Source organism: Apodemus sylvaticus, chromosome 19 (assembly GCF_947179515.1).
Source record: "Apodemus sylvaticus chromosome 19, mApoSyl1.1, whole genome shotgun sequence".
In the NCBI taxonomy this organism is placed as follows: Eukaryota; Metazoa; Chordata; class Mammalia; order Rodentia; family Muridae; genus Apodemus; species Apodemus sylvaticus.
Genome location: NC_067490.1, coordinates 27,090,789 through 27,110,886, shown reverse-complemented (window position 1 = coordinate 27,110,886; position 20,098 = coordinate 27,090,789). Strand labels below are relative to the sequence as shown.

At 51.9% G+C, this 20,098-nt stretch overlaps 1 protein-coding gene across 1 annotated transcript in view; it reads right to left on the bottom strand.

Annotated features, from left to right (window-relative positions):
* Positions 1-429: 429 nt before the first annotated feature.
* Slc29a3 (solute carrier family 29 member 3) overlaps positions 430-20,098 on the bottom strand; it is a 39,584-nt gene continuing 19,915 nt past the window's right edge. Inside the window, exons 3-6 of the mRNA XM_052163846.1 lie at positions 17,303-17,385; positions 10,500-10,726; positions 7,503-7,665; positions 430-2,175 (exon numbers count right to left, since the gene is read on the bottom strand). Of these exons, the coding sequence (XP_052019806.1) occupies positions 1,521-2,175; positions 7,503-7,665; positions 10,500-10,726; positions 17,303-17,385 (1,128 nt within the window). The 3' untranslated portion in view covers positions 430-1,520. The remainder of the gene's footprint in view (positions 2,176-7,502; positions 7,666-10,499; positions 10,727-17,302; positions 17,386-20,098) is intronic.

The following is a 20,098-nucleotide window of genomic DNA, read 5'->3' as shown; positions in this document are numbered from 1 at the left end:
TGAACAGGAAGATGGTGACTCTCCATCATCTCTGAGACTGGTTTGAGAAGAACCACCCTTGTCTGTGTGGAGATGTTTCCAGAGAAGTGTAACCGAGGAAGACCCGCCCTGAATGCAGGCAGTGCGGCGCCCACTGTCCCGTAGACTGAGGTCCTAGATGTGCACTCAGTGTGATCAGCCACTTCCACATCCACTGCTGTGCCATTCCACCTTGATGACAGGGGACTGGGTCCCCTCTTAAACTGTGAGCCAGGAGAACCTTTCCTTCCTTAAGCTGCTTCAGTCGGGCATTTTGTTACAGCACGGGGATGGGGGGTGGGGGAAGGTAGCATGTCCCTAAGCCGTCCCTACATCCCTCCAAATCACCCAATCTTAGCACCCCGCTTCCTGCCAAGACCCCAATTGATGGAGACACCAACAAATCCTGCCTTGAGGATCCCAGTATTTATTCTGCCCTTGAACCAGGGGCCCCAACAACCTGTAAACATGACTGTTAAGAAGACTTCCCCATGCCCTAAATAGGCTGTAGGAAGACCACAAGGCCATACAGTCTTCATCTGGAGACCAAGCCTGCCAGGCCCAGGCCCTGGCAAAGGGAGCCTTCGGGAGCCCAGGCCTCAGGGAGGAAGGCTTAGGAGGCCTGCCTTGTGGGGCTTTGTTTCCAGCTGGTTAGCCTACTCTCATGCACAGAACCCAGGAACCAGCGCGTGCTTGGCCCCTAGGTCAGAGGGGACTTCAAATCCAGGGGCCTCTTTCAAAACAGGGAGCCCTGAAGATTCTCACCCACCTCGCTGTCAGTTGGAAAGAGTAAGGCTGGGTTCTGGTCTTGTGACAATTACAAGTTAGACACAGGCCACTTATGAGCTATGAAGGTAACATACCCCACTCTTTACAACTGGGCCTTTTTTTTCTTTTCTTTTCTTTTTTATTTTTGAGACAGTGTCTCCTGTAGCCTAGGCTAGCCTCAAACTCCCTATGGAGCTGAGGATGACCTTGAATTTCTGATCCCCCTGCTTCCCCCTTTTCAAGAGCTAGGATTACAGGCTTTCACTAACATGTCCAAGTTTATGCGGTGCTGGGAATGGATGCTAAACAACTATCCTACTATCCTGGCTACAGCCTTGTCCTGCAATTGGCTCTGGAGTGTTTGTTCTCTTGAAGTGTTTGGAATGTCTTGGGGTTTTTTGTTTTTAGCTTTTTTTTTTTTTTTTTGAGAAATAGTTTCAATGTCACCAGGCTGGCCTTGAACTCACAGCAGTCCTCCAGCTCAGCCCCTTGAATGCTGGGAGTACAGGTCTAAGCCACTGGGCTGTGTCTGGAATGTCTCTCCTTGCACAAGATGTGCAAGGATTGTGGCTCACAAGCAGTCCGAGAGAAAGGCATTCTGAATGGGCCCTGCTCTGTACCAAGCAAAATGCCAACCCCTTGCTTAACACCGTGAGACCTCGGCTCACCCCGTCTATCTCCCAAGGACCCAAGCCTCACGCACGCACACCGTGCCCGCATCCTCGCCGCCTCTCCTAGATGAAGTGTTCAAGCAGGGCCGCACAGGCCGAGCCCAGCATCAAGCCCACAGACATATAGAATAACATCACTACACTGGTGGCCTCAGCCAGCTCGCGGGGCACAATCTTGGGCCCGTAGATGAGCACCAGAGTGCTGAGGTAACCGTTACTGAGCCCCAAGAGGCAGGTGAAGAGCACAGGGTAGATGTCGGACTGGAAAAGCACCACAGTCAGGTGTGAGCGCGGCTGGTAGTTACAGAGCAAGAAGAGGGGCACCAGGCACACCCGAGAGAGCGCCAGCACGGGGAGAAGCTTGCTCCTAGGACCTGGCGCCTGGATCCAGGCTGTGACCTGTCGGCCGCAGAGGTCTGCAAAGTTGTAAAGGAGGAAGACGGTGAGGGGCACGAAGAACTTGGTGGTCCAGGGGGAGCCGGTGCCCTTGTGCATGGACTGGATGTTGGTGGAGATGGCGGGGAAGATGAGGGCGCTGACGGTGTAGAGGGAAACCATGCAGAACCCGAGGCCAGCCGTCTTCTTCAGGATAGGTCCGAGGGGCGGTGTGTGTGCCGCACTGGATGCAGGGGCCACGGAGGAGGTGCTGGGAGCATCCTGGGATGGGGTCTCTTCACCAGAAAACACTGGGACTGGAACAACGGGCCTCATGTAGTACCTGCAGAGAGACAGGGACATGGCCAGTGGGTCCCTGAAGACCTGAACTCCAGGGACACTGAAGGGAGACGGTAGAGTCTGCATAACCACCGTGCCCTCGGAGACCCAACAGGCAAAGCCCGAGCCCTGGGAACCTCACGGCCCAGGATCCCACATTATGATACAGGAGGGGCGAGTTGTTGGCCATGTTTATCCAGTCTGCCAGGCTGGACTCCAGTCCCTGGATTAAAGGTGGTGGCCATACCATGAGCAGAGACAGGAAACCAGCCCTGATCACTGCATGGTAATGGAGTTCCCAGCCTGCTTTTGGGAGTTGGAAAGGGGAGATTTTGGGTAAAAACATTCAGGAATGTAACATGTAAGCAGAGTGTGGTGGCTCAGGTCAGGGGCCTGGCCTTCAGGAGGCTGAGACAGGAGGATGGCAGTGAGTTTGGGAGCACCTTGAGCTTTGTAGTGAGAGACTGTCTCAAAACCAAACCTGGCAGGTTTGGTCTCCAGATGAGGACTGTGTGGCCCAGTGACCTAGCTACAGCCTATTTAGGGCATGGGGAAGGTTTTTTTAACAGTCCCGTTTTTTAGGTTGTTGGGGCCCTTGGTTCAAGGGCAGAATAAATACTAGAATTCTCAATGTGAGCTTTGTTGGTGTCTCCATCAATTGAGACGCATTGTGTGTGTGTGTGTGTGTGTGTGTGTGTGTGTGTGTGTGTGTGTGTTGTAACAGGAATGTACAGATGTGGCTCACTTAGAAGGACCCTGGCTTAGCATGCATGAGGCCCCTTGGTTTGATCTCAGGCACCACATAAACCACACATGGAAGCTCATAAGTAATCCTGGCACTTAGACAGGAGTCTGAAGTTCAAAGTCATCCTAAGCTACACAGTGAGCTGAAGCTAGCCTGAGCTATATAGTGCATTCCAGGGTAGCCTGGACCACAGAGTGAGACCCTGTCTCAACAAATAATCAATGTCTCTCCCTGCCGCCACAAAACCCTATGAAATCACACACACAGAGAGAGAGAGAGAGAGAGAGAGAGAGAGAGAGAGATTCTGAAACAAACATGGAATCCAGCTATACAGGCCTCAAGCCCTCAGCCTTAATGCCTAGATACATTTTATAAATAATACACACAGCAGCCTAGGCCGCACACCCCAGCATTCACAAACACATACCCATCACAACCTGGACAAACTGACCTGTGGCCACCCGGTCACTCACATGGCTCTATGGCCCTCCATTCTGTCTTTGCATCCCAGCCAGGCATGCACCTTAACTGCCCCCTACAGATGACACGCAGGTTGCCTGGCCCTTCCATACTGCCTGTCCCAGGGCAGTGTGTAATCTGCATGTATGCCCGGCACACAAGGAAAGATCAGTGGATTCAAAGACTTGCACTTTTAAATTTTTGAGATGTCTCAATAGGTAAAGGTGCTTGATGCCATACCTGATAACATGAGTGGGTACCTGGAACATATACTGTGCATGAAAGGAACGACGTTTTTAGGTTGTCTTCTGACTTCCATATGTACACCATAGTGTACATGTACACACACACACACACACACACACACACACACACACACACACACACACACGGGGGCAGGGGAAGGGTGGCGGTCACATAGAAAAAAGACAAGCTGGAGAGATGGCTCAGCAGTTAAGAACACTATTGTTCTTCCAAAGGACCAGAGTTCAAGTCCCAGCATCTACCTAGTGCCTCACAGATGTCTATAGCTTCAGTACTAGGGGATCTGACACCCTCACATAGACACACATGGAGGCAAAACATCAATGCACGTAAAAATTTTAAGGAGCTGGAGAGATGGCTCAGTAGTTAAGGACACTGACTGCTCTTCCAGAGGCTGGGGTTCAAATCCCAGCATCCACATGACAACTCACAATTGTCTCTTTCTCCAAGATCTGATATTTTCACATAGAAACACGTGCATGCAAAACACCAATGCACATAAAATAAAGGTAAATACTAAAAAAAAAATTTTAAAAAGAGAGGGGATTTCTTACAATGGCTGTCTTCTTAGCTGTTCTATTGCTATGAAGAGAAACCATGATCACAGCAACTCTTAGAAAAGAAAGTATTTAATTGCGGTTGGCTTACAGTTTCAGAGGTTCGTTTCATTATCATCTTGGTGGGAAACATGGCAACATGCAGACAGACACAGGGTGGGAGAAGTATTTGAGAGTTCTTTATCCTGATCCACAGGCAGCAGGAAGAGAAAACCACTGAGCCTGGCTTAAGCTTTTGAAACCTCAAAGCACACCGCCCACCCCACACCACCCCTACCCAGTGTCACACTTCCTCCAACAAAGTCACACCTATTCCAACAGGCCACGCCCCAATCCTTCTCAAATAGAGCCACTCCTTGTTCACTAAGCACTCAAATATATAATCTATGGGGGGGGGGGGCATTCTTATCTAAACCACCACGATGACTTATAGGCCGTGATCCAGTTAGTTCAATAATGGCTGTCTACCACCAGAAAGTCCAAATCTCCAGTAGTTATGAGACTGGATGTCACAGCTAGTCTTCAGTATATGCCAGAATCCTGTCAGTGTAGGGAGATGGAGAGCAGGCAGGCAAAGAGCAAAACCTTCCTCCTTCCGAGCCCTTTACATAGGTTGCCACCAGAAGGTGTGGCCCAGATTAAAGGTGGATCTTCTCACCTCAAAATTTCTGGATTAAAAGTGGGTCTCCCCTAAACCAGGTGTTGGTGGTATACGCCTTTAATCCCAGCACTTGAGAGGCAGAGGCAGGCGGATTTCTGAGTTCGAGGCCAGCCTGGTCTACAGAGTGAGTTCCAGGACAGCCAGGGCTACACAGAGAAACCCTGTCTCGAAAAAACAAAACAAAACAAAACAAAACAAAAAAACGAAACAAAAAAACAAAACAAAAAAAAGTGGGTCTTCCCACCTGAAATGGTCTAAATAAGAAATGTCCCCTCACAAGTGTCCCCAGCTGCGTGGGTTTCAGTCAGTTCCAGATGCAGTCAAGTTGACAACCGAGAACGGCCACCACACTGCACGGCCACGGCTGGCTCACTCTGCATCTCCTTCCTCTGGAGGTAGCTTCCTGCGGTGCTGAGGGTGCCTGGTTGCATCTAGGGAAGTTCCTAGGAGGCGAGGTCCTCAGATAAGAAGGATCGGCCGCCTCTGCAGGATCCCTCTCACCTCCACCACCATCCATCTTTTTAGACCTTCTGTTGAGAGTACTTTGCCTCGCTGTGTGGCCTTTCTTGACCCTCTCAAGCTCTCTGGGCCCCAGCTGTCTGAAAGGCAGGCGGCGCAGGCAGACCGTATTAACATGGGCTAAACCAAAGGCTTGCAAAACATGGGGGGGGGGGGCAGTTAGTTGGCAGTAGTTGCTGACACCTGGGCCTGGTTTCCACCCTATGTCTGCCTTTCTTTTAGACCCCCAGTTAGACTTGCCCCTCTCTGGGCCTCAGTTTCTTCTGTTTAAGATAGTTTTATAGTAGCCGGGCGGTGGTGGCGCAAGCCTGTAATCCCAGCACTCTGGGAGGCAAAAGCAGGTGGATTTCTGAGTTCTAGGCCAGCCTGGTCTACAGAGAGAGTTCCAGGACAGCCAGGGCTATACAGAGAAACCCTGTCTCAAAAAAACAAAAACAAAAAAAAAAAAAAAAAAGATAGTTGTATAGAGGCAGGAGGTATTTTAGTTAGGGTTTCTATTGCTTAAATGAAACACTGTTGACCACAAAGCAACTTGGGGAGAAAGGGTTTATTCAGCGTACACTTCTACATTGCTATTCATCACCAAAGGAAGTCAAGATGGGAACTCACACAGGGCAGGATCCTGGAGGCAGGAGCTGATGCAGAGGCCATGGAGGGGTGCTGCTTACTGGCTTGCTCCCCCTGGCTTGCTCAGCCTGCTTTCTTATAGAACTCAGGACCATCAAGCCCAGAGATGGCTCCACCCACAGTGGGCTGGGCCCTCCCCCATCAATCACTAATTAAGAAAATGTCTTACCCCTGAATCCAATGGAGGCATTTCCTCAACTGAGGTTCCCTTTCAGATAACTCGAGCTCATGTGGAGTTGACATAAGACTAGCTATCACAGAAGGTCCAGAAACCCAGGCCAGTGTCCCCAGCTCAGAGCTCAGAGCAGCTGAGCACGTGGTGGGAGTCAGCTGTGTGACTCTGGGCTCAAGCCCTGGGAGCCCCCTTGACTGAGATATCGTCAGTACAGACACCCGAGATAAACCCTGCACAGGCCCCAGCCATACGTGAGTTTCTACAAACAGAATTTCTCACCCAGGTTTAGTCAGCAAAAGTATAGTTGCTTCATGGGCAGCAGGGTCCCCGGAGCTCAGTTGGACGGTCTTTGGCTTCCCCAGGTGAACTGAGAAACACCCCAGTACCACCTTGGGGAGGCATTGCTGGGGTGTGATGAAATAGGCAGCTCTGGGGACTCTCCAAGTGTCATTCCATTCAGTGACAAAGGAACAAAACAAGACCCTCAAGGCCACAATACCACTCTGGGAATAGCCCCAAAGCTCACAAGGAAGGAAGTCTGATCATCCTTCGCCTCCTAAGTGCTGGATACAGGTCTGTGCCACCATGCCTGATATGTGTGCACTGGGGATCGAACCCTGGGCTTCATACATTAAAGCCAAGCACTCTACCAACTTAGTTACAACCTCAGCCTCAGCTTCAATTTTCAAAGAGCAGTAGAAGGCACAAAGACATAGGTGGAGCTTGAGAGAGACCAGGGGTTGCACAGGTAGTGAGATGAAAATAGAGGTTTGGAGTCCTGTTCACCCTCGCCCTGCTACCTCCTGACTCTCGACTGCTCTGACTCCTGGTTTCCTACCTTGCATGTAGAAATAAGAGCTAGGTACCAAGACCTTAAGAGAAATAGGAGTCTGCGGGTATAAATGAGACAAACTCAGCTAGACCCCCACCTCCCGCCAAAACCCAGGCGTGGGCGTGGGCATGGTTGTGGGGCGTGGCTGCAAGGCGTGACCACAGGGCGGGGCAACGAGGTGGGAGCAGGGGTGCATCCAGTGTTAGTTAGGAGCGTGTTTCCTTACTCAATCCCATTTGCGCTGTGGTCTTTCCTGACCACAAGCTTTTAAACAATACTGGTTTAGAGGCGTGGTTTAGAGGTGTGGTCAGAGCCAGCTCCTCCCATCCAAGACCGAGTTACAGCACAACGGAGGGACACACACACATACACACACCTGCAATCCCCGAACAAAACTCCCTCATGCTTCGGCCCTCTGGAAACTCACAGTCCTGGGGGACAGGGACCTATGGTCCAATCACATGACCAGATGTGGAGGGAGGGGGACCTCACCTGGCATACTCCAGTCGGGGCAGCAGCAGGTAGAGCCCCACACAGAGCCCAAGGAAGACCGCTGCGGTGAGGAAGAAGGCTAGCGCACTGTCCCGCACGTCATTGGATGCTGCCAGGTCCACCAGCGAGGCCACGGCGCTGACTGTCCCTCCCATGGCTCCTCCTATGGAGAGCAGGAGGACACCATGAGGACATCGCAACGGGCTCAGGAGGGCCCATTGTCTCAGAATCCAACCCTCCCCCCATCCTCCCCCATCCCCCCCACCCTCCATCCTCCCCCATCCCCCACTGAAAACACCTCGGTGCTCACAACATATGCAGCTGGACGGGAGGTTGGGGAGGGGAGAAGAGTCCCTGCAGCCTGAGGTCCAGAGCTTTGGACAAGCGTTTCTGTCCATCTTACTGCCTCTCCCATACTACGGGAACTGCCCTTGGTGCCAGTAGACAGTTCTTCCAAGTTCCCCCCAGATAGGTTCTCAGCCCAGGTGGGGCTGGAAGCCCAGACTTGAGGGCAGGCAAAACACAAACTAGCACAGTGATCCTGGGGACACATGCTGTGTGATCCCTGACAAGCCTCTTGACCTCTCTGTGCCTCGGCTTGCTCCTGTGTAACTGGGAGTGCCCACCCTTAGGACCGCCAGCCATAGGGATTAGAAGGATTATTGCTTGTTAAACAGAGTCTGACGCAGACAGGAGGCGAACGCCAAGTAAATCTTCAGGTTCCCAATTAGCTACTTGGCTATTCCCATCTTTCCCACATCAAAGCGGAAGCAATGGGGTAAACCCTTTGCCAGGAGGGGCGCCCACTTCTGAGAAGCCTTAATCCCCACCTGGGCGCTCTGGAAGAAGCGGGGCTAGCTCAGAGAGCCGGTCGGTGGCCGCCAGGAGGAAGAGATCTTAACAGCCCTGCCGACTGATCCCCGCTCCCTTCCAACTTGAATCTACAATATTATCGGCAGCCACAAACCGGGCCTCCGGGAGCTCATCCTTCATAACTCTCTCTATCTCATCACTTATGGAAATATATGCAAATGAGGGCTTGGGAAGGAAAAAAAACCCACCACCCGCACGAAACAAATGAATTGTTCCTCAGATGCCAACATGCACAGGATTCACAGATGGGCTCCTCTGGACCAAAAAGGAAAGGGGGCTGGGGCCGTTGGAAAACTGAGGCAGCTCGGTTGGCCCAGGGTGCTGGCCCGGTGCCGGGGAGGCCTGGCACACCTTAGTGCTGACAGGAAAGTCTTAATCTCACCTGTTTGTTTAATTCTCTGAGGCCGACTCTCACTATGTGGCCCTGCCTGGCCTGATACTCACACTCCCCCTGTCTCAAGTCTGTGAAGTACTGGGGTTATGGGTGTGTGCTGTATACCCCACACTTGAAAACAAAACAAAACAAAACTAGACTTTCAAAGAAAAAAGAAATTTCCCAGAAGACCCTTTACTCTAGAGATCTTCAGGTGGACTGTTGGGGCCCACGTGCCCTTGCCGGCGTTCAGCAGGGCTGTGTCAGTATTGAAGAGCTCAAAAGGATGGGGAAGGGGTGGGAAGAGAGGGGATAAGAGCCTCTTTCTGAGGCCAGTCAGCAGTGACAGAGGGATTAGCGTTTGACAGCCATTCCGCTGGGCCCAGCCCTGCTTTTTAGAAGCCATGCCAGGAACATGTTGACTATATTCAGAAAACCCAATGACAAGTTCATTTCTATTTTACTTTGGGCCCAAGGGTTTCCTGGGATAGAGGAGAAACCTAAGCCTATATCAAAAATGGCAAACAGACGGAGCTCCTATCTAGCCTCTGATCCACAGAGAGTAATTGCCTCAAGTGCTGGCTTGAGAGGGAATTAGAGGCTCAGGAGGAAAGATAGGGATCTATTAGTGATGTCTGGCACTGGTATGGAGCGGGGAGGGGTGGACATGCGCTTGTCTGAGACACTTGTCATCACTGCTGCATCCCGCCTGGCATATTAACTAACAGGCACAGGCCTGCCCGTTCCACGATTCTTCTCAGGTAGGCAAGTGTTTAAAAGCACCGGGGACACTTGGGGACACAGAGAGGAGCAGCCTCCGGGCTTGCTTCAGGGGACAGTGGTCTTCACATAAAACAGATGCTAACTGACCCAGCTCTGTTTACCTTGCAGGGGGGGGCCATCTGGGTGAGAGGAAAGAAACCAGCCAAGGTCCCCGGTAACCAACCAACCGGCTTAGCATCCAGTTCGAGGCTTCAGCTAGAGAGACGCCTCAAGTCAGGGCCCAGGCAAGCAAGCCACGGCATGGCACGGTCTGGGGGAAACAGCAGCTTAGCCCCTAGACTATCGGCTCTGATGGGATGTCCCCGGCACAGGGGAGAGCCTCTATAAAACTGGAAAGGAAAGAAAGACAGAAAAGAGGGAGGGAGGAAAAGGAGTCGGGGAAGGAAAAATGAAGGAGAGGAAATGGGCTGAATGGGGGAGGAGGCAAGGTGGGAGGGAAGGGAAGGAAGATAGGATGGTTTCAGAGACGATGCTTTGAAGGCATAGGGTACTTCTGCCATGGCTGTGATCCTACCCACCCTCAACCTGTGTTCCTCTGCTGCCAAGACTCTACACCTTCCATGGAGCCAGAGAATCATCTGGAGTCTAAGTGAACTAAGGACCCTGGACATTGCTCCCAACATGGCTTCCATGGCTACCTGAGTCTCCTCTGATGCTCACTCTGTGTACAGCCTGGGCCTATGCCACAAGATAGCCCAGCAACCATGGTGAGGTCCATACTCACTGCCACCCAGGCCCACCCCTGTGAACACTGGGTGGGGTAGTGGAGAGCCACGTCCCATCCCCCACCACACCCCACCCCCACCCCCATCTGCTGTCTAAGCTGCAGACAGAGCAGAAAGAATGGCTCCCAGCTACCCAGTCTGGGACGGTTTGCTTGGTGACGCTAGGAAAATAAAGTGGACCCAGGACGCATTTCTTTTTCTGGAAGGACCACCGTGGCTTCCTCTCGTGGTGGGCTCTCTCACCTGAGATCAGTGCCTGGGCGTTCCTCATGGGGAACGAGCCTGTCAGGCCGTACACGCTGCTATTGAAGATGGTGGAGGAGCTGCTGACGATGGCCATGCAGGCGATGGCGACGCTGAAGAAGCCTCGTGTCCAGGAGGAGGTATCCACCTTCGCCAGCACAACCATGACCATGAAAATGGCCACCGAGACGGACAGCGAAGCCAGAACTCGGACATGCACCTGGACCCTGGGGGGAGGGCCGGAAGCAGTGGGAGGTGGTCAGACACCCTCAGGCCTCCACAAGGGTGAGGTGGGGAGCCACGGGAGAGAAGGGGGGTGAGCTCAATGGGGGCGTGACCTTGAATACCACCTGTCCTGTGACATCCAAATGAGACTTAGGACCCCAGCTTCCACTTCTGCGGATGGGGTGTCCATGGGGGGAGGGGGCGCCAGGGAGCTTTCTGTAGCACAGAGATCAGAGCCCAGGGCAAGGCCGAGAGACAGTGATGTTTGTCACCAATCTGTGAGGCTCAAGGCCAGGCCACCAGGCAAGACCCCACTTCTGCTACATCGCTGAACTCCTGATGGATCCAAATTTGGCAGTGGGGGAGGGAAGAGTGTCACCGTCATTGATGTCACAGAACTTGGTGTGTGCCCAATTCCTTCCAAATGTTCTCTATGCTCTCCCTTGTTCACTTTCCACAGAGCTCTGTGGGGGGACAGGCCTACTATACATATATGTATATTATACCTATACCTATACTATACCTATACCTATATTACACATATACCTATACTATACCTACACTATACCTATACCTATACCTATACCTATACTATACCTATACTATACCTATACTATACATATACCTATACCTATACTATACCTATATCTATACCTATACCTATACTATACCTATAACTATACTATACCTATACCTATACTATACCTATACTATACATATACCTATACTATACCTATACTATACATATACCTATACTATACCTATATCTATACCTATACCTATACTATACCTATACCTATACTATACCTATACTATACCTATACCTAAACCTATACCTATACCTATTCCTATACGTATACATATACTATACATAGGTAAGGAAGCTGAGCTCAGAAAGGTCACTGGCTCAAGATCACTCAGCCATGAGGCCAGGAGCTCTCAGGAGTTTCTCCTAGATGGTCTTAGCTGGGATGGAAGCTACTGAGAGCGTGCCCTGACAGGCCAGTGCCAGAGTCCCATGCATTCCATTAAAACACTACCCTGCACCCAAGCCAAGCACTCCAGCTACCTACCCCGACCCCCACTGACCAGGGAGGAGGGCAGGGAGGGATAGGAACCATCATCGGTGGCTGTGCAGGCCTCTACCCTAATAGAGAGGACACCGCCCCAAAGCGGCTGGACCCACCATCAGATTAGAATACGCTTTAAGCCTCATTGGATGTTCCATTCCGTCTCCCACTAACTAGAGAGAGAGTGGGGGTGGAGAGAAAAGCCAGATTAGACGCAAAGATGTTTTCTGGATTAAAACAAGGACAAAGACAAAGTCAAACTTGGAAGGTGGAAACAGAGATCTGTGTACACAGCTAGGTGTGAATCTATTTGCATGGAGGGAAGCGGGGTTATTACAGGCGCTCCTTCCCCTGGCTGGTGGCATGTCTTCCACCATCAGGGCTGGAGGGAGAATGGGGCAGCCTCCCCCCCCCCCCCCCCCCCCGTGTAAGGGGAAGGAAGGACACACAGGGCGCCCCTAGAGGCTGGGATGTGAACCTATGTGAGCATAGCCCCAGCCCGGGCTCCTTTATGACCCCGTGTCCTGATTAAGTACCTGTCTTACACTCAGGCACTGGGCAACAACTGTATATCTGAAGTGAAGGTGTGATCGTCAGAGTGACCAGGCTCAGTGCACCCAGTACTAGGTACTCTGCGACTTTGGCAGGGAGGCTGGTGACATCTCAGGGCACAGCTGAGGTGCTACAAGGAAGAGACAAGACTGGCTGAGCCTTGCCTGTGTGAGCTGAAGACAGGCAAAACCCCAGTCTGCATGCGAGCATCTCATCTACTTATGAGACCGGCCTTGATCTTTAGAGGGGGCACGGGGCGGGTCTGCAGGCTTGTCTGTCAGCATCTCTTCTCTGGGAGAGAAAACGTTCCCTCACTTCCAGCATGGTGAAGGAGCTGGGCTATACCACCCATACCCGTCCAGCTTCAAAGAACAGCATTAGTGATCCTGGCTCCCCCATGTTAGGAGGCTGAAGCTGGCCCACGCGGCCCAGCCAGCCCTCCCTGGGGTGGTGTCATGGACCATGCAGGAGCATCCGCCTGACTGTGTCCGGCCGCTGGATGCTGCCACCTTGCCAGCTGTGTGCGGGAGGACTATGATACGGAGCGTACCCACTCCATGAAGACCCACAAAGCCCTGACGCCAAGGAAAGGAGAGTCCCCAGACCCAGCTATGCCTGAGGACAAATCTGACTTTAACTTTCTGTTAGAGAAGAAATAATGCTTCCTGCATGTCATTTGTCACTAGTGTGCCCACTAACAGAGACACCGGGGTCCCAGGCTAGGGGAACAACACTGCCTGAAACTCCAGAGCTGGTTTCAGGACATTGTGGTTCAGGGTTAAGTTGGGATCAATGGCTTCCCAACAGCAGCCTACAGCCAAGGGCTGGTGAGATTGGTGGATACCGGTCCTAGCTCCCTCTCGGGAGGGGGGCTCCCTTAGATTCCTGGGGGTTCTGGGGGTTCTCTGTGGGACTGGTGTCCTCTCTTGACTACTTTCTTCCTCTCTTTACCTTTATCTCCAGGTTCACTACATACTTTCAAATGTCTCCTTGTTTTGGGGGCCTGCTTCTGGGAAACATCTAGCCCCCATAACCACTAAGACCCCACGCTGGGGTGCCTCTTCTTAGACTCTGCTTCAGGCAAGCTAGGGCTGGAGGAAGAGCCAGGTGGAGTGGCTGGACGCCTGGAGCCCACAAAGCTGTAATGGTAAGTGAACCCCATTGTACTCTGTAGGCTCACAGGCTTAATGTTCAAGGTGACCCCGCACACACGCTTACCTGCCCCACAAAGACTCATCTTCCTGGCCTAAGGAGCCACTTACCCACCCACAAGATAAGGAAGGGAGAGCGGCACAAAACCTGGCTTTGTCATGGCTTTGCTGTGTGACCTCAGACAAACCTTTACCCTTGCCACCTTTCCTCCTCGTTTCCAAAATGAGCCTGGTGATAGGAAGGTCTTGCTGAAAAAATCCTCTTGGTGACACCGTGATACAAATAACAAACAAACAAACAAAAAAAAAAAAAACCAAAAACATTTTAACGCTTTCCATGGGGCCCCTGATGAGGACGGCTGGAGACAGAGATGGACCAGAAGAGAGGAGGTGTGGCTGCACCCTATCCCCCTGCTCCTAGCCACCTCCCCGTGGTTATGGTGATAAGGTGGGGTGTCTGGGGCTTTGGTAGGCATCGGTGGCTTCTTACTGGGGGGGGAGAGGCAAGAAGAGCCTACAGCAAAGGCAGCCACTGAACTGCTCATAGCTGTCCCCCCTGCCCAGGGCTCCTTCCCAGGGGATCTCTCCCTCCTGCGTAAGCACCTTCCAGCAGAGCCCCCAGAAGCCCCATGGGAGCAAGTCTCAATGCCATGATGTTGGAGGCCAGGGTTATAGACACTGTGGAAACTCTTGAGGTTCTAGGGAGGTCTAGGCATATGCTGGCCGGCTTGCCTGGTGTTCGCCGGTTATGAGCCAGGCTGAGGCCACATGGCCCTGACGATCCTGGAGGTGGGCTCGGCCTGTTCACACTCCTCTCCCTTGCCAGTGGGAGCCCAGGACCCCAGGGGACTGATTTCTTCCCAAATCTCCAAAATGTAAATCTGGCTCATCTGTATTTATAAAGCTGCAGATTTAACATAATAAAACACTTGGCGATTATGGATGAGCCAGACCAGAAGCCGGGGTGCTCCGGGAGGGAGGGAAGGAAGGAGACGGTTCAATCTTCCACATTAAATCAAAAACAGCTTCGCCCTAAACTGTCCTTGGCAGCTGGCAACCAGGGAGGCTGGAGAGCTGTTTCCCAGAGGCCCTCGAATATCGCCTACAGCCAATAGTCGACTAGGGAACCTGTGAAACCACTTCCCTGCCCAGCCCCCTCCTAACCACCTTCCCCCATGCCCAGAGCTAAGCCTGGAGCCTGGCCCAAGGGGCTATAAAATTGGGGAATTAAGTACTCAGGTGTCACACGTAGACAGTCTGAGGAGATCCTTCTAGAAATCAATCTCACCCTTTGGCCTCAATGGCCAAGTTACTTGCGGTGGTCACCCGAGTGAGTGGGCTGTTTTCCTTTATGCAAGGCCACTGATTGGCAGCTGTCTATCGTGACTGGAGGTCATATACTCCAAGGTCCCAGGAGGGTTTTTTGCCTGCTCTGCTGACCCCAGAACTGGGCCAGCTTCGGGTTCCAAAGGCCACCAAGGAAAACATCAGGAATGCGGCTCCACCGTGGCACATCTGTGACCAGGATGTGCCAACCTCCTCAGTCACTGCGCAGACAGGGTGGCGCAGCAAAGGGGTGGTAGGTATATATTACCCTGCCCCTGAGAGGTGGTGGTGTGGATCTTTTAAAGACAACAGGAATTCCTGTCCATGGGTAACTGAGCTGTCCCAGCTGTGCACGTGCCCAGTGCCACGGAGCAGGTGGATAGGGAAGTCAGTCACAAGGCCTGGAAGGGCAGAGGGTGGGTGAGGTGAACCTCCCTGCCTCTGCAGGCGCTCTTGTGTCTCACCCTGTCTTGGCATCTCTTCCTCTCACCTCTCTGGGCACTGTTTAGAATTCTACTATCTTCAGTGGCTTGGAAGTGCTTAGCCATGAGAGCAGGGGATAGACCCTGGTCGGGTGGGACAGGGAGCCCAGGATAGCCACTCTGAGAATGTCCTTGCTGGAGACCAGTAATGCTAGGAGAGGTTCTGGTCCTGGGTCCCTTTTATCTCCTAGTCTTGCCTGGAAACTATACTTGAAGGTGTGACTGATAAAAAGAAGGGGTATCTGAACACATCATTGGTGAGCCAACCGTAACCGTACTGACACATCATTCCGCTCCACACCTAAGTCATCTCTGTGAAGGACATCATAAGTCCTTCATAGGGCCCCACAGGAGCAGCTCTGTAGTACCCCATTTCCTAGGACCCTTCCTGCTGTACAGGAGCTCTGTCCCCTCACCAAAGTTCATGTCTACTTATCTGTAACTTCTTTTCCAAATTCTACTCTCTGTGGCGTGTAAATTCTATCTTATTAGCAACACAAGAATCCAAAAGTCACTGGCTTGGGTGACTTTAAGGATAGCCCTTGAGTTTTTTGCAGTCTCTTCCTGTCCCACCCCACATAAGCTGACCGAGAGCTCAGACAGGCTCTGTTGAACTCAAAGACACCTCCAAATTTTCTGTATCACTTGCACCTCCAAGGATGGATGTCTAAAGGCTAGGGAGGAGATGGCTGCAGGTAGCTCTAGGGGCCAGGAGGTGAGGCTGAGTTCTCTCTTAGACTACACTTTGGTTTTAGAGGGATACAGGTTCTTTGACACTCCCTCTATGGGGAGACAGGGTCCTTGTCCCCTTGAAATGGAGGAGGCTTTATGACAGCTTAATCAGTTGAGTGTGACAAAAGTGACTCTCTGTGGCTTGCCCCTGGCTCTCAGGGAACATTTGTTCTTCAGTCACAATGGGAACAGTCTCTGACCCCATGTGAACAAGCCAATGAGGAGAGACAACAGGGAGGTAGGAAAGGATGAGCGTCTCCAGCCCCAGCACGGTCTGACTGCATCAGCATGTTTCTGCTGAGCCTGGCTGACTCCAGAACCCCAGAGAGTAAAAGAAACTAATTCCTGTTACTGTTGTAAGCCACTATGCCTTGGGATCTTCTATACAACTGTGCCTGTTTAGACAGACTGCTCTATACACAGGTGTAGCACACAGGGTACATTCTGTTCTTCCCTCCTGTGCCCAGAGCAGACATTACTAATCAATCCTAGCACCCTTCCTGAGGCCAGATGTACCTTAGAATGTTTTTCAGCAGGAGATCCAGAAGTTAAGTTACTACTAAGTGACCAGAGCTAAATAAGTTTGTCACCAAAGATCTGTGACATTTCTATGAGCTCAAGCCCAAGATTTTGGACCACAGTGAAGTTATGCTTATTGCCTCGAGACAGCTTCAGGAAAATGCAGATGAAACTAGTCTCTAGTCTCTATTGCCATTGTCAGGACAAACTGAGACTGCACAGGGAGGGACAGCTAGCAGAGTCTATAGACCATACCAACTTACTTATCTCTCAAATATTTCCATCTTCCACAGTGTTATCCAGAAGACTTTTGCAATCTTTACGAGCTCTCACTATGAGTAGGGGACACATCGGCTGGTATCATCAACATATTACAGTGGTGACTGCTTCCTGCAGGTAGGACCGTTCAGAAGATGCAGCTGCCTATTCTCAGAGCACATAGAAGAACAGCTTCCTTGGGCCTTGCTCCACACAGCATGCCTTGGCTACAAGAGCCTGCGGCCCTACAGGCCTCTCAAAGGGAGATGGCCCTTACCTGGGAGTCACTGTAAGTGGCTATAAATGAACAGGAACCCTGACTGGAGCCCCAGGACACTGGCTCTGATCTGTAAACTGCATGGCAAGGCTGAACTGCCTGCCTCCAATTTGGAGAACCACGATTTAAGCAGAAAACTCCTGCTGTAGATTGGGGGAGAACGGAGCGGGCAGGGGGAGGGGAAGATCATGGGAGGGAGCCATTGACCTACCTGTTGACAAGCAGGAAGTTAGCCACCAGGCACAGCAGGGAGGGCACAGTGGAGGCAACCGCCAGGTAGCTCTCAAAGTAGTTCTAGAAACACACAAGGAAGGAGGCTGCTTGTCACTCAGGTGGTGAGGGCCCCCAAGGGAGGGCTACTTTCACTGTCCCCACACACCTAGGAGCCATGGCTAAGTCTACCGCACTCCACACGGTCCCACCCCTATCTCCAATCTGAGGCTCACTCAGTCAGTCAGTCAGCCAACAGCCTCCAATGGCAGTTGTGCTCTAGTAGCGGGGCTGAGTGCTGGGGTCACAGGGTCGGCTCTGACACTGCTCTCAGCTCCTGGGAGGACCACACTTCCAGTGCTCCACTTACCCAAGCCACAGACTGGAGGAGGGGAATGGAGCTCTACAGATAGCTAAAAGGTAAGCTCACCCTGTTAATCTTGTTAGCCCCTTGACTATAGTAACCGGCTTCTCAGACCATTTAGACCAGACCTCAGCTTATAGGAGACTTCTAAAAATCTACTGCAGGTCAAAGCCAGAAGGGTAAATGCATACCTCCATGATGAGCCAGGACAAAGGGCAATCCTCAGGGAGCTGGAGAGGGCACACACACACACACACACACACCACACACACACACACACACACACACACACAGCAGGCTGGGACTCAGGGCTACAGACTGGCTAGTACAAACTGGATGCATCTCTGAAAACCCCAACAGCCGTCCGTCCACTCATTCATTAGATGACAGTCTTGATTGTCTCTGGGCATACCTATCTTTAAAGTCAACCACAACAAACTAACTGCAGGGGAGGCGAATTCAGCCACCTTCTACCCCCCCCCCCCAGCACTAGGAGAGGGAGAGGAGAAAGGGAGGATGGGAAGGAGGGAGGGAGGGGGTGAGAGAGGGGAGGAGAGAGGGACGGAGGGAAGGAGGAAGAGAGAGAGGGAGGGAGGGGGAAAGTCAACTAAGGGCTGACTGTCTTGCTTTGGTCACGAACCCCAGAAGAGCTCTGAGCTGCAGTAAGGCTTACACACATTAAGCATTCTCTGTGTAACAAACAGGAGGGATTTAAATGGATTAAGCCATTTAACTCTAAGCAAAGAAAAGGCAGCATGTGAGTACTCCTCTCTGGAGTTCTTAAGAAACCAACACACAAGGAAGGAAAGAGATCACTGGAGCCAAGTGCAAAGAAGTGCGTGTGTGTAAAACCCTCATCCTGTCTAGGCTCACACACACACACACACACACACACACATACACACACACACTTCCAGGAACGTGACGCATCCCACTGGGAGTAACAGAAGGTGTGTGAAGGCTTTTTTCACAGTTCCAACCCCAGAGATCTGTGAGAACTTCCTGCTGTTTGGCTAACCAGAAGAGAGTAGAGTTTCACGGAGTTCCAGGGAAGAGGTGGGACCTGCCCAGGGCGGAGACAGTGGAAAACTGCACTGCACCAGGGAGGGGGTAAGGAAAGGTCCCGGAGGGAGCGGTGGAGCTGTGGTCAGACCCGGACAGAGGGTCTGACTGATGGTGCAGAACAAAAATGAGGAGCATGAATGTCCTGGGTGGCCCTGAGCTGTGGTGAGAGCCTCTCAGGTCCCCTGAGGGCTGCAGAGGGCTCTGTGCTCTTTGGAAGGGGCACCCTGACTATACAGTGACAGCCTTGAAATTAAAATGATAATCGCAGCTCATCACCCGTGAGTCTTAGAAATAGCCTGCTGCCTCTGAGGTGCCCCTCATTGTCCCTGGCCTGATGGGCTCAGCAGAGCCTGCCCTGAGCTGGGCAGTCAGTCAATTACCTCCTGACACACTGGCTGAGCCCATGTGAGGCCAGGCAGGCAGAGGAGAGGAGATGAGAGAGTTAGGGACAAAGGCCAGAGGAGAAGTGGAGACCCTCTGTCCCCGCGGGCTCCCTCTATCCCCTGACCAGACCTGGGACTGTGGCCACATGGGGTTCCGCTTTTTCCAAGCAGGCTCAGAGTCCCTGGGTATTTTAGGGACAGGGATTTTCCAGGTAACTGAATGTTCTGGTTTGCATACAGCCAAGCTGAGGACTGCCTTTTAAAGTTGGGAAGCTTTTTCAGCACTGACAGCTGCAGGAGACCCGGAGTCCCTTGCTGTGGACGAAGCCCATTTCTGTACTTTATGAAGGACAAGCCAGCGGGGGAGAACGGACTCAGGCTGGGCCATCGCTCCAGAAGCAGGGCCTGGAGCTGCAGATGGTGATGATATGAAGTGGGCCTGGCGCCTCCCATGCAAATATGGTGCTTGCATTGTGAGTGTGTGTGTGTGTGTGTGTGTGTGTGTGTGTGTGTGAGAGAGAGAGAGAGAGAGAGAGAGAGTATGTGTGAGAGAGAGAGTGCATGTGTGAGAGTGTGTGTGTATCAGTGTGTTTTGTGTGTAAAAGAGACAGGGAGGGAGAAAGAAAGGGAGAGGAAGAGAGTGTGTGTGTGAGAGAGAGAAAGAGAGAGAGAGGAGAGAGAGAATGTGCGTGAGTATATGTGTATGTCTGTGTGTATGTCTGTGATTTATGTGTGAATGTGTGAGTGTGTGAATGTGTGAAAATGTGTATGTGTATATTTGTATGAGTATGTATGAATCTGAGTGTGTGTGTGTGTGTGTGTGTGTGTGAGAGAGAGAGAGAGAGAGAGAGAGAAAATGAGTGTGTGTGAGAGAGAGAGGAAGAGAGAATGTGTGTGTGAGAGAGAGAGAGAGAGAGAGAGGAAGAGGGAGAATGTGTGTGTGTGTGTGTGTGTGTGTGTGTGTGTGTAATTAGGGCATCATGAA